Below are 14824 nucleotides of genomic sequence, written 5' to 3'. Positions count from 1 at the left end.
CTTCTTATATCCTTGAATTGAAAAAACATAAAAATATAGGTACTAAATTATATTTCATCTTTTTTTTTAATTATTTATAAATTTAAAAAAACTAATTAAATTTTTTGTGCAAATAGTTTATACAATTTTTTATCAATAGATAAAAACAAAGAGAGAATGAGGGGGAGATGGGTGTAGTTGTAGAGGAAAAGAAACATGGAGAGAGAAATAAGGAGGAATAAGAATGAAATAAGGGGGAGAGGATTAGAATAGTTTATGTATAAAAAATAATTATGAAATTAAATAGTAATATTTCAAATTACATAAACTAATCAATATGTTTTTCTAAAAATATTGAGATTAATTAATTAATTTCATTAAAATAAAATGATTAAATTGTACGTTAACCAATATTAATTAATGAAAAAGTTGACGAAGGGATTAAATAATTTAATAAAGGTAAAATGTATATATATTAAATAATATATTTTTTAAAATATAAAAATTAAATAATTAATTTTATTAAAATATATAGATTAAATAATAATAAAAAAATTGGAGGTTGAAACTGGAGTACCTGCAAGTGAATGAGGCTAGCAAAAGCTTAAGCCGATTAGTTAAGAGAATAGTCGGGGGCCCAAATGTCCTCAGAAGCCCACATCACTTGAATACTCAGGGTGTCTCCTCTTCTCTGTCTAGGGCTCTCCAAGATTGTAAGTTTTGTCCATCTGAATATGGATTTTGGTCCAAAATCATCCATTAGGAGTAGGAGAATGTCAGTTGAAACTACATCCTTATCAGAAACTTGACATTCTAATCAAATTTAGAATGGGAAAATGGAAACAGAACGTGTATTTCCATTGCCTTCTTTAGTAGAAAGAAAGACTGCTTTTATCACCCTTTGGTTACATTTGTGTCGATTTTTTTGTTAATTAATAAATGAGTCGACCAAGATTGAAACTTTAGATTCATATAAAGAAATACTCAACATAAAAACTCAAGTTTATAGGCAAATACTTGACCCTTGAAAAATGATTTTGAATTTTTAATAGGCAATGGAAACATAAATTTTAGCATTACAATTCTATACTCAGTGCAGCCATCATATGATAGAAGTTAGGAAGAATTGTTACTATTGCCTCCTCATTGCACTTTTCTTCTGAATAAAAACATTCTTCAAAGTGTCCACTCAAATGGGTCAGCAAGGGCCCTACTAGATACTCAATGTATGTCATATTATTCCTATTGCTAGATCAAAATTATTAACACTGCTTATTATGTTCATTTTTTAAATGATATTAGAATTATATTTAATAAAATATAAAATTACGAATTTGAATTAAAAAAACATTTATGATTGATAATTTTTCTAATGTCACAAGGAAGAATATCAATGTTGCTCACTAAGTATAACATTTGAGACATGAGAAAAGAGAATGCGGGTTTTGTTCTCTTCTCTAGCTTTTTCTCCCTAATTTTCCCTCTGCAAGCCAATTTTTATTTCCTTGATTTCAAGTGTTCCTGCCTGCCTACCTTTGTTTTGGCGGACAACAACCCTTTCCCTCTCTTGTTCTTATGTTTCCTTAAGTTTTGTTCTGAATTCTTCCAATCAATGAATTTTTTAATGGGATTATTTAGTTTCTTCTTCCTTTAGTAGAGATATGTTTCTGTTTCTTGAGTGAGATTTCACATCTTGAAAGAAGAGTTATCTATAAGCTACACAAATTCTTGAAAATCTTTATCTCTACTACTTATGGACAAGTTGATTATTGAACAACCATTAATTTCAATGTGAGCTTTTCTAATGCCATAAGTTTGCAGATGGTAGAGAATCTTTGATCTAATCTACTTTGAACAAAATTCTCATCCAAGTCCATGAATTTTTTTATGAGATTGTTTAGTTTTTTCTCCCTTTAATAGAGATATGTTTCTGTTTCCTAAGTGAGATTTCACATCTTGAATGAAAAGTTATTTACAGACTAAACAAATTCTTGAAAATCTTTATCTCTACTACTTATGGACAAGTTGATTTTTGAACAACCATTAATTTCAATGTGAGTTTTTCTAATGCCATAAGTTTGCAGATGGTAGATAATCTTTGATCTAATCTATTTTGAATAAAGTTCTCATCCAAATCCATGAATTTTTTATGGGATTGTTTAGTTTCTTCTCCCTTTAGTAGAGATATGTTTCTGTTTCCTGAGTGAGATTTCACATCTTTAAAAAAGAGTTATCTATAGGCTACACAAATTCTTGAAAATCTTTATCTCTACCACTTATGGACAAGTTGATTTTTGAACAACCATTAATTTCAATGTGAGCTTTTCTAATGCCATAAGTTTGCATATGGTAAAGAATCTTTGATCTAATCTACTTTGAATAAAATTCTCATCCAAATCCATGAATTTTTTTATGGGATTGTTTACTTTCTTCTCCCTTTGATAGATATATGTTTCTGTTTCCTTAGTGAGATTTCACATCTTGAATAAAGAGTTATTTACAGACTACACAAATTCTTGAAAATCTTTATCTCTACGACTTATGGACAAGTTGATTTTTGAACAACCATTAATTTTAATGTGAGCTTTTCTAATGCCATAAGTTTGTAGATGGTAGAGAATCTGTGATCTAATCTACTTTGAATAAAATTCTCATCCAAATCCATGAATATTTTTATGGGATTGTTTAGTTTCTTCTCCCTTTGGTACGGATATGTTTCTGTTTACTGAGTGAGATTTTACATCTTGAAAGAAGAGTTATTTACAGACTACACAAATTCTTGAAAATCTTTATCTCTACTACCTATGGACAAGTTGATTTTTGAACAACCATTAATTTCAATGTGAGCTTTTCTAATACCATAAGTTTGCAGATGGTACAGAATCTTTGATCTAATCTACTTTGAATAAAATTCTCATCCATCTGTCATCTCCAATATGTAAAAGTAGATAAAAAAAAATCTATATTTGTACTCGCCAAATCTTTGTAAGTGGTCTTTTAGAATTCTATTCTCTTCATATACTTTGCTTTCTTCAAACTTAATAGAAGAGTATAGATCTATCACTACAAAAAAAAAAAAGTTTTGCAATTGATTATTGCAACTAATTGAAATCAATTGCTATTAGCAATCAATTTTGAAATGAATTTGTGATTTCAGTTTTTTTTAATAAAATAGTTAATTTAAAAAATTTAGCAATCAATTTAAGAATTAATTGCTAAATCGATTGTTATTAGCAACTGATTTATAATTGGTTGCTAAAATTGGTTGCCAATAGCAACCGATTTTATAATTAGTTGCTAAATCGATTGCTAATCATTAGCAACTGATTTTAAAATCGATTGCTATTAACAACTAATTAAGAAGTTAGTTACTAATAGTAATTGATTTTAAAATTGATTATTAACAGCAACTGATTTAGGGAATCAATTATTAAATTAAATAATTATTTTAATTGGCTTCAGAGTTAGTAATTGATTTACAATCGGTTGCTAAAATCAGTTGTTATTTATAGCTTATTCATTGTTGGTTGCTAATAACAACCGATTATAAATGGTTGTTGAATTTTTTTTCTCTAAAAAATTCCTGTCCTTTTTTTTTTTTTTGATTTGCAACCAATTTGCGAATTGGTTATTAAAAGCAATCAATTTTTGCAAATGATTTTACAACCGATTTTTTTCTCCAAAATTCACCCAATTTTTTAGTTTTATTTTTTATAATTTGCAATCGATTTGCGAATTGATTGTTAACATTAACCAATTTTTGTAGTCGGTTATAATCAGTTGCTATTAGCAATCAATTTTTTTTTTCCAAAAATTTCCTCTCATTTTTTTTATTTACAACCAATTTGTGAATCGGTTGCTAATAGCAACTGATTTTGTAATCGATTTTTTCCCCAAGAAATTTCCACCCATTTATTATTATTATTATTATTATTATTATTATTATTATTATTATTATTTTGATTTACAGTTGATTTGTAAATCGGTTGGCAACAATCAATTTCTGTAATCGATTGAAATCGATTGCTATTAGTAATTGATTTTGGAACAAATTGCGAATCGATTACAAAATTTTCCTCACTAAAATTCTTGCCAAACTTTTAAAAGAAATTAATAGTCGACAATCAATTGCTAATTCGCTTATATAAATTACTACTCATTTTCTTTCCTATTACTCATTTTTTTCCCCACTACTCATTTTTTCTCTCTTTTCTCTTATTTTCTTCATCATCTTTTTCACTATCGTCTATTTTATTCATAATCTTTTCTTTTCTAACATATTTTTTTATCATTTTTTTCTTTCTTTTTTATTTTCTTCATTATTTTTTTTCTCATCTATTTTTTTCTTCATCTTTTTCTTTCTCATATATTTTTTTTATAATTTTTTTTTTGTTTTCATTTATTTTCTTTCTCATCTTTTTTATTTTATTTATTTATTTTGCATAAAATAAAAATTTTTGTACAAATATATTTTTTGTTAGTAAATTATTTGTAGTATTAATTTTTAGTAATTTTTTTGTTATAATATATATATGGTAATTTTTTATAATATTTTTATATTAATTTTATTAATAATTTATTATTTTAGTCATTTTTAAAAAAATTATTTATTTGAACTTTTATTTCTTATTTGGAAATTTATTTTTTTTTATAATTTTTTAAAATTAACAACTGACTTTTTTTTATTAAATTAATTACAAATAGCAACCAATTTATAAAATAGTTATAAAACTATAAAATTAAAAATACCAAATTTTTTGCAACGGATTCGGTTGCTATTAGCAACTAATTTTTGTTACTAAATCGATTGCTACTAGTAATTAATAATTTTTTTTTATCAAAAGTGTTATTTTTTTAAGTTTAATTAACTTAGCAACTGATTTGGTTGTCGGTTGCTATTTGCAACTAGGTTCATTGCAACCGACTAAATCGATTGCTAATTGATTAATAACCGATTCTAATGGATTAAAAAACAATTATGTGGTTGCTAATCTTTTTTTTTTTTTTTAGTGTATAAGTAGATTGATTATATTATTTTTTTTAGTTTTATTTTCATCTATACTTTAATTCTATTAATGAAATCTCAATCTTCAGAGAAAAAAAATTTTTGACTTTCCTTTTCTAGTGTAATTGGGTTCAATTGAACTCAAACTTTAAACCTTATAGAGTCCTGGAGACCACTTTAACACTATTAGCTATAGTTTGTTGGTAAAAAAAATCATTTGACTTGGTGCTGCGCTTTTGCAATAATGAGGACAAAACATCAGCTTGAGCATAGGAGAATCCATACCATACCCCCATAATAGCTTGGTTTGTTCTAAACGAATGTTCTAACGTTAGAATAAAGTACATGTAAAAGGATGCAAAATTACGCATAAGGTTGCAGTATAAATTTTATGCTTAACCAATAGAAAGGCAACTCTTGCGAACCTGTGACCACCATTCAGAAAAATTCTTGTATCGTACCAACTCCAAGATTCGCCTTCTTCCGGCTTCACCAATATATCTGTAATGATTTTTCAAGCAAGTTGTAAGAAAATTCATTGGTGCTTTCTATGAACATGAGTAAATGTTTACATTATCTTATCCAACTTATACAACCGCCACAGATACATTATCAATTTAGAGAGCTATATCTCACATAGTTTCAACCATAGTTGCCAGGATTGAATCAACTCAATTGGTTGAATCAATTTGATTAAAACTTGATTAGTGATGGATTCAATTTAAATTAAAAAAAAACTCTTTTTATAAAAATTAGAGTGATGATTTAGGAGGAATGGTGATTGATAAATGTCCTATCCCTATCAAACATTAAATAAAAACTCTTTTACTTAGGGGAGAGCAGAATTCCGTTTAAACCGAAAAACCAAACCGAACTGAGTTAATTCGGTTCAATCAGTTCGGTTTTAAAATTCAATCGGTTCGGTTCGATTATTTTCACAAAAAATAAAAAAACCGAACCGAACCTAAATTTTATATATATATATATATATATATATATATATATATATATATATATATATATATATATCAAGGAAAATCAAAGAAAACCAAACCGAACTCTAAGATTTTTTAGTTTTGATTTCTAATTTTTTTTGTTTTTATGTTTTTGTTATTTAGATTTAATGTTGAAAATATGAAATTTTATAAAATTCGGTTTGATCGTTTTAAAACCGAATCGAACCGATATTTATCGATTTGATTCGGTTTGATTTTCTCTTATTAATCGGTTTGTGTTGGTTTTTAAAATTTTTGATTTTCGATTTTCAGTTTTTTCAGTTCGATTCGGTTCGGAACCGAACCGACCATTTGCACACCTCTAATTTTACCTAAATCAAAAAGTGTTAGCTCCATTTGGTGGAGTCAGTTAATGATTTTAAGAAAATAGATCGGGTTTAATTCACTTCTCAAAAGTTATGTCAAAAGGAAGAGTATCCAAGGTCTTAAAAGTGGTGTATTACCTCTATCCCAAATTAGTGTTCATATTAACACACCCTTCATACTCATACTTAGGATTAAACACTTAGAGCATGAAATACTTGTGGAAGATCTAACATTCATCAAGGGATACCATCTTTAGAAAATAAGTTGCACCTAACTTATTTTTAAAAGCTAACTAATAAGAGTAGTGCCCAAGACTTTATAAAGAGTACTACTTTAATCCCAAACTATAACAAATGGCCTACTAGGTCTGTGTCTTATTGATTTTGTCATCTTGATCGTAAGTTATTCGACCTATTCTTTTTTTTTTTTAATATTTCTATATTTGTTGTCACTCTTTTGATCCATTATTCTCTTTTAACTGTCCATAAAATGTGATTTTATCTTGTCCAATCGCTATATGTTGCTTTCTTATCAACCGCTCAATTTTGTCCTTCGTCACCTATAGGCCATCTAAATCTAAATGCACAAAAAAAAAATTGCCTTTTTCAAAATTTTCCTCTTTATTCAAAGATTCCATTAAAAAAAAAAGGTTTAAAAAAGGAGTGCCTTTTTGGCCTGCAAGAAACGGTCTGCAGCCATAGCTGGGGAAAAAAAGTTGGAGATCCTGGTTCCGTCGGCTCTAAACGATAAAAGAACTTAACCTTCAGCAACCCAATTCACATAAATTCACTAAGTAAATCTTCAGGCAAAAAGAAAATAAATTAGTATTGCATTGCATTAGTGCAAGTCCAAGACTTGTTAGCTCATAGGGAAGGACCACATGCAGAGGAAAATTTAGTCCTGATAGAGAGAACAAAGAAAGGAATCCATAGATATTAGCCTCCAGTGGGGATGGAATTAATGATTTGGATTCCAAATGTCGGCAAGAGGTGTATCTATAGGCATCACTTTTTTCTCGTCCAGATTTCTAGAAAGTTAGACGAGTAATTGTCAACTAATCATCACCGCCATCCCCATTAGCGTGTGGCCAGAATCCTATGACCATGACCTCTGCAATTTGACACCAGAGGCCTGCATTTATCTAAAAAGTTAAAATAAATATGTTTGCTAAGTTTAACAACTTGTGCATCCAATCAGAAATCTGATTACCTGGAGATATTTGAAGGTTTCCAGGAAAAGGGTTTGGTAAGAAACCTGAAAATTTTCAGGTCTTTGCTCAAGATATTAAGTTGTGTGCTTCTAAATTCAAGTTGTTGGAAAGAAACATTTGGTATGTCATTTCTTAATCACAGAAGATTCCTAATCTTGCCATTGTAATTTCCCTTTCAGTTATTAATTTTTAAGATGTGCATGGTTCTTACCATTCTTGAACAAGTTTGTATGATTTTACACATCCTACGCCTATAGGTAGGGGATACTCTATAACCCCACTTGCACTCTAAAGCCATGGTATATATCACACCACAGCTGCCGCCGCCACCACCACCACCCCTCATAATTCTGATGCTCCTTCAAATTTTAACCTTTTTTAGATTTTTATTAGCCTCACCGGACCCTGACAATCTTGTCGTTTTCTTGATTGAATTATCCATAATTGGCACGATAAAAGGATTATTGCTGTTGTAGTTTGACATTATCTTATCAGAGACCAGATTAGACATCCTATGGTTCTGACCATTACTACGTATATAAAGCAGACAATCTAAATCTTGGAAATTGTATGGTGTACAAATAATGTTGGAATTATCAAGAAAAAAAAAAAGCAACTTTCCTTAATATCTTAGCTAAGTATTCCTATTAACATATATTGACAGGTTCAGGAGTCAATATAAGTTATAGCCTACTGTAGCAGCATAAAGTTCTAAAGACGAGTCCAGTATCTATTACATTTTAATTGTCCATGGCGGACCAAATTTTTTATATTTTATTTTTCAGTTATGATTGTCGATCTTCATCACTGACAAATATGTATAAGTCTGAAACAGATCTTTTCTCTTTCATTATTTAACCAAAGCTCAAATTTTATAAAAATTTGATATAGGATAAAGAAAAAAAAATTCTGATAAAGCAGAGCCTTGTTCACCTATCGCCATTTCCGTGCAGCAACAAACAAGGTTTGACGCAGACCAAAGCACAAAAAAAGATACAAGGACCACCCACGCCACCAAGGCATTTGTTCGCCCCAGAGAAGAAAACCATTTAATCATTTTTCATTTTAGTTGACAGATTAACAAAAAACACTATCATTTCCAAACTATAACAGGTGAAAAATTAAGCAACAAGTAGGCAAACTCAATGAACCAGTATCTGTGGCTCCAACACACGATCCTAAGAAAAACAACACAGCCAAGCAATTAAAAATCACCTACTGATATACTTTTGTTGCATTTATTAATCATGTCTAACATGGTGTTTTTCTTGCACTGACTTTGATTTTTTCATGGTTAAACCAATCAATATATCAATGTTAAATACAGTAGTCAGTGGTGGAATGATGTGTGAAGGAAACAGCAAAGAAGAAATCAACAAAGTTACATTTTGTTGCATGCAGGATAAGCAAAAAAAACCAATGAGATAATCCTTTATTATATTTAACCAATTCATTTAGGATGATATTTTATTTTTCCTGCAACAATGACAAAAAAGAGCTTAGAACAAATCATGCAGGAAATATATACCCAACATCCAGGAGTGGGGACCCAACTGCTAAAAGGTTATGCAACATTATATATGCTGACCTTTCCTTATAGAAAAGTACACAAGATAATCATTGCACGGAATTAGATAAGCCTGCTTGCTTGCTTGCTTGTTAGTTTTGCTATGGAATGTTGTTCAAGAGGTACAACATTAAATAAGATCATACAACTTTGTAATGAAATAAAATATAAAATTTAACACTTGTTTATATATAATATTTTTATCCGTCACATGGATTGAAAATAATACTCTAAAAATATATCGATCCATCTGATAATTTATTGAAAAAGTGTATTATAAAATTATTATAATCGCTTGTAATATGTGAGATGCAAGAGTAAGTAATACTTTGAAAAAAATAAAATACTTCTCTATTATCATTAATTAATTTTATAAAAAAATGTTGCATATAATTTTTAAAAAATCTTAAATTAAATTTATTCAAATTGAAATAACGTAAGATTACAGGTTTGGAGTGCGATTCTACCACTAGAAATGATGGATTGGTGCTGTCTTACATAAGAGAGGTAGAAGATTTTTTTTTTTTTTTTAAATCTTTTTCCTTTTCATTTATAAACATGAAATCGACAGGTGATCGAGGAAATGTAACTTGGAACATTTATATGCTATTTGTTTAAAATTATGAATAATAATCAACGTAAAAATTGCAAATGGGATGGATACCTTAATGTACGTATTCGTACAAATGGACAAAAGCATAAATGGAATCTAATCGGGTATGCTAAAATTGACATCACCACTCTAAAAGTTGAATATAATTAGTAAAAATAAAATAGGTCAATTTTAAAAATAAAAATACCAAACCTATAGGTGATTTTACAATTTTATCTTAGAGTTTTAATTTTAATTAAATATCCTCACATTTTACATTGAGTGTAATTATATCCAAAATTTAAAATCAATTACTGAAATGAAAAGAAATTGAATACATGACAAAAATTCAAGTGTATGTTCTATATATAAGGCTGCATTCAATTCAAGAGATTTCAAATTTCAAGAGTTAATTGTAAATATTAGGTTTATATCCAATATGAAACATTAGATGCCTAATCCAAAATTGAAACCTTATAAAAAATTGTAAAATGATATAAAAGTTTTATTTTTTTTTTCAATTAGCCAAATAAAAAGTAGATAAATTAAAATTGATATTATAAATATTTTTAAATTATTTAAGTGATTAAAACTTTTCAATAAAGCATAGAAGGTTTTTTTTTTTAATTGGTTCCATTTTAAATTTTCATAATTCTGAAGAAGACTCCAGAATATGTGTATTTTTTTTTTATCCCTTCATGTTTTATGAATCCACAAATTTAGGTATATTTTCCATTTACTATAATGAGTAATATAGTTTTATAAATGCAGAAAAGGACTTATTTAATGGTGTAGTTTAATTAAGCCCTTGGAGATACTGGTTCATCACACTATTCTTCTTCTTGTTGTTTTCATGCTTTTTATTTATTTTTATTTTTTTTATTTTTTTTTGTGGTTCATAGGGAGACAAATCATTGAAATTCTATTTTGCAAGATTTCTTTTTCACAACCGGCTCAACCCCACCACTCCCCTCCCACCCCCAACCCAAAAACTTCTGCTTATAAAGAGCAGGCATTGCACCCTCTTTCCACAAATCTTCTCTTCTCCTTCACTTGAAATCTTTCCTCTTTTGAACTTTTACTCTCTTAATCCTTCTCATTACTCCTTCCACTCCCTTGAAGCCATTTCATAACCTTAAAGAGCATAAACAGTTCCCTTTTTTCTTTTAAAAAATCTGTGCGTTCCACTATCGTTTATATATTATAAGAAATGGCATCAAGCTCAATGACCTCTCGTGGTTCTGGTTCCTGGACTGCACAGCAGAACAAAGCCTTCGAAAGGGCTTTGGCTGTGTATGATAAGGACACCCCTGACCGTTGGGCCAATGTCGCCAGAGCAGTTGGTGGCAAAACTGCTGAAGAAGTGAAAAGGCACTATGAGCTTCTTGTTCATGATGTCAAGTATATTGAATCTGGCCAAGTTCCCTTCCCCAATTACAGGACCACCGGTACCAGAGGTAATTAACTTCTTTTTCCCTTGAAATACTTCAGGGAATGTATGCCCTGATTTTTCATCCATTATCATGCAAGAATCAAAGCTTATAGTCTTTTCTTTTTACTCGGATTCTCTTCTTTATAACCCTTTTCTTTTTCTTGCTTTCAACTTCTTTAAACAAAAGAAAAAAAGTAAAAAAAGGATTCTTTAGATTGTTTTCAATAGCTAAATACTATTTCAGATTTTTTTTTTTTTTTTAAAGAAGTCAAAACTGAGCATCGAATGGGTGGTATAAAATTATTAGAAGAGAGGGGAGAATACGCAAGGATAAGGAGTGCTTTACCCTTATTTTAAATTAATGTGAGATTTTAACACATTCTTATTCAGAAGGAACAATATTTAAAGTTAATTCAAGGAGAGAGGTATGCACAAAATCATATAAGGGGCATAATAACTAATGTCAAACTACAGTAATGAAAAATATTTTTTTAAGATGAAAATAAATTTAAATGGTCTTAAATTACGAAAATAAAGCTGCAAAATCTAATTTTTTTTTTTTGACCCCACAAACACTTTTCACGTGGCTTCTATAAATAATGATTTTGACTCTTGATTGTGTTTATAACTAAATGGATCTATCAAATTTATTACACAAGCCAAACTTAATATGATTGGTCTTGTTTTTTTATGAGAGTTAAAAATTTCTGAGTTGAATATTAATTTTAAATAAATAAAATATTAATTATGGCTAGAACGAAATCGATTTTAATTTTTCTTTTCCAATGCAGGATGAAAAATATGAAGCTGCTGTGAGCTAGAGGAGAGCTGAAGAATCATCAACAGCAATCAAGAAGTTCACTTTACTCTATTTTCCATGATTTTATTTGAAGCCGTGCTTGTTTAGTATATGTTTTATTAGTAAACCTACTTCAAGAATCTTCTATGCAGATTCTACAAGTCTTTTTATTAATTTCTGTCTTTTCCTTATATATATATGTGTGTGTGTATTAGAAGAAGGAAGGCACTTTGAATCCTGTGATTCTTGTATTCTCATGTGCTTTTCACTGTATAAGCATGCATAATAAATATTTTGTTTAATTATTAGTGTGGGTTTTCAGAATTTTTTTTTTAATCTTTTGTTCAACTTTAGATGCAATGGGAAAATTAAAATTTGAATACAGAATTGAGATATCAAGAGAATGGCAAGAAAAATAAGCAATTTCTTGAGAAGGACAGAACCAAAGGAATTGTGGATGGAACAACGGGGTAGTAGGGCAGGTGTAGAGACTGGAAATTGGTTACTTAAAAAATAAAAAAAATATATGATTTTTTCATATTGTTGATTTTTTTTTTCTGTTTATTTAGAAATATAATCTCCCATAAGCTGCTTTAGTAATAGTAATAATAAAGTTGTTGGTGAAATGATTTTATAGAGCACGAAAATTCTCATAAAATCACTTAATTTTAATAATAAAATAAAAATAATTAAACAATTGTCACGTCAATATCACAATGTCTGGAAGCCTTAAAGCTTGCCTTGATTATGGGAGTTAGCTCTCCTATCATTAAATCAGATTCAGAATATCTCATATCAATTCAAAAAGGTGCAAATCAGAAGCAATTATGAGAAATTCAAGCTACCATTTTAGCTATTCAGAATCTGGGGATGCCCAAGAGACCTTGTAAATGTTTTGGCAGCAATTAAAAAAAAAAAAGAAGAGTCCCTATGCATGCTCACATAAGTAATATAATTCCATTATCTCCTTACATTTGCTATAAACCATAATTATTTTCTATCAATCATTACATTTCCAATAATCTTATTATTTTAATTTTAATTTCACTTGTGATTATGAGAAATGGATTTATCATTTTTAATACCAAATAAATATAATTTTTGTTTTTTAAAGCAAAATTATTTAAGCTTAATTAGATTTTGATAGAATTTATCAATTTAACAACCAAGTATAATTTCTTTAATAGAACATGTAAATCAATAAATTAAAAGAAATTATTTCTTAGGATATTAAAATTTTAGCTAAAATCAATATTAGGAGACTTTTTAAATAAAAAAAATTAAAATTTAATAACCACCAGCAAAATTAAGTGTATTTTTTTAGCCTATGAACATTCCAACTTGTTGATTAGTTACAATGGCCAATAACAGTTAGCTTGAATGAACAATTCGGTTTGTTCTATTGTTTTGATTTTGGATTCATATTTGATATACGTTCTACTAAATAATGAAAGGTGACATCATAAATTAATTACCCTTTAGAATATTAATGTCCCACTTAATTAAGAGTTCAATAGCTAAATACATAAAATATTTAACCTAATCAACACTATTGATCATGATTCGTGCGTTTTCAAAAGAAATCAAGTGTATTTTTTTAGCCTATGAACATTCCAACTTGTTGATTAGTTACAATGGCCAACAACAGTTAGCTTGAATGAACAATTCGGTTTGTTCTATTGTTTTGATTTTGGATTCATATTTGATATACGTTCTACTAAATAATGAAAGGTGACATCGTAAATTAATTACCCTTTAGAATATTAATGTCCCACTTAATTAAGAGTTCAATCGCTAAATACATAAAATATTTAACCTAATCAACACTTTTGATCATGATTCGTGCGTTTTCAAAAGAAATCAGTCCAATTCAAATAGATTAGATATCGAGTTATCATAAACTCACTTGATAAGACTCGTACTAAATGAGAATTATACGTTAGAATTTTCAATGATATCACTTCTGTCTATCTAAAATGGATTTACTTTTGATAAATACTTTAAGTCTCTCAAATATTTCAATAAATTTGATCTATTATCAAATCACAAAGCTCCTCCAATCAAAGCAAGATATTTGGATCAATCAAAATATCTGTCTTTCATGGATAAAACTTCCTAAACAATCTAACAAAGGGGGAAAGCTCTAACTCAAGAAGTTACTCTAAAATTTTTTAAGTTTTTTAATTTTTTTTTCTTATTTTCTTTTTAATATTACCTACGAAAAGTATTTCGTTGGTAATTACCAATGAAATACTTTTCGTAGGTAATTTTTTTTTAACTTTTTAGAATTTTTTCTCTATTTTCTTCAAAATATTACTTACGAAAAGCTTTTCGTTGGTAATTACTGACGACAAATTTTTCGTAAGTATTTTTTTTAATTTTATTTTCTATTTTCTCCTTAATATTACCTACGAAAACCATTTTACTGGTAATTACCGATGAAAATAATTCGTAGCTAAAATTTTTTGAGCTTTTTAAAAATTTTTTTTCCTGTTGTCTTCTTAATATTACCTACGAAAAGTATTACCAACGAAATACTTTTCGTAGGTAAAATTTTTTTAGTTTTTTAGAATTTTTTTTCTCTATTTTCTCCTAAATATTACCTACATAAAGCTTTTCGTTGGTAATTACTGACAAAAAATTTTTCGTAGATAAAATTTTGTTACTTTTTTAGAATTTTTTTCCCTATTTTCTCCTCAATATTACCTACGAAAAACTTTTCGTGGGTAATTACCGACGGAAAATTTTTTTTAGGTATTTTTTTTAGTTTTAAGAAATTTTCTTCTCTATTTTGTCTTAACATTACCTACGAAAAACTCTTTGTTGGTAATTACCGACGACAAATTTTTTGTAGGTATTTTTTTAAAAAAATTTATTTTCTATTTTCTTCTTAATATTACCTACGAAAAGCATTTCAT

General features: G+C 28.3%; 1 protein-coding gene across 1 annotated transcript; it reads left to right on the top strand.

The window, feature by feature from the left end:
- The first annotated feature begins 10706 nt into the window (after positions 1-10706).
- LOC110636886 (protein RADIALIS-like 1) lies at positions 10707-12214 on the top strand. The gene is made up of 2 exons (XM_021786763.2): positions 10707-11132; positions 11899-12214. The coding sequence occupies exons 1-2, from the start codon at positions 10886-10888 to the stop codon at positions 11901-11903; spliced, it is 252 nt and encodes an 83-aa protein (XP_021642455.1). The 5' UTR covers positions 10707-10885; the 3' UTR covers positions 11904-12214.
- The last annotated feature ends 2610 nt before the right edge of the window (positions 12215-14824 follow it).

Source organism: Hevea brasiliensis, chromosome 18 (genome assembly GCF_030052815.1).
Source record: "Hevea brasiliensis isolate MT/VB/25A 57/8 chromosome 18, ASM3005281v1, whole genome shotgun sequence".
Classification (NCBI taxonomy): domain Eukaryota; kingdom Viridiplantae; phylum Streptophyta; class Magnoliopsida; order Malpighiales; family Euphorbiaceae; genus Hevea; species Hevea brasiliensis.
The sequence above is the reverse complement of the archived record's forward strand: the minus strand, read 5'-3'. Positions and strand labels throughout refer to the sequence as shown.

What these genes read in the sequence shown, in the direction of transcription:
- LOC110636886 (XM_021786763.2), top strand. Translation starts at nt 10,886, where the DNA reads ATGGCATCAAGCTCAATGACCTCTCGTGGTTCTGGTTCCTGGACTGCA.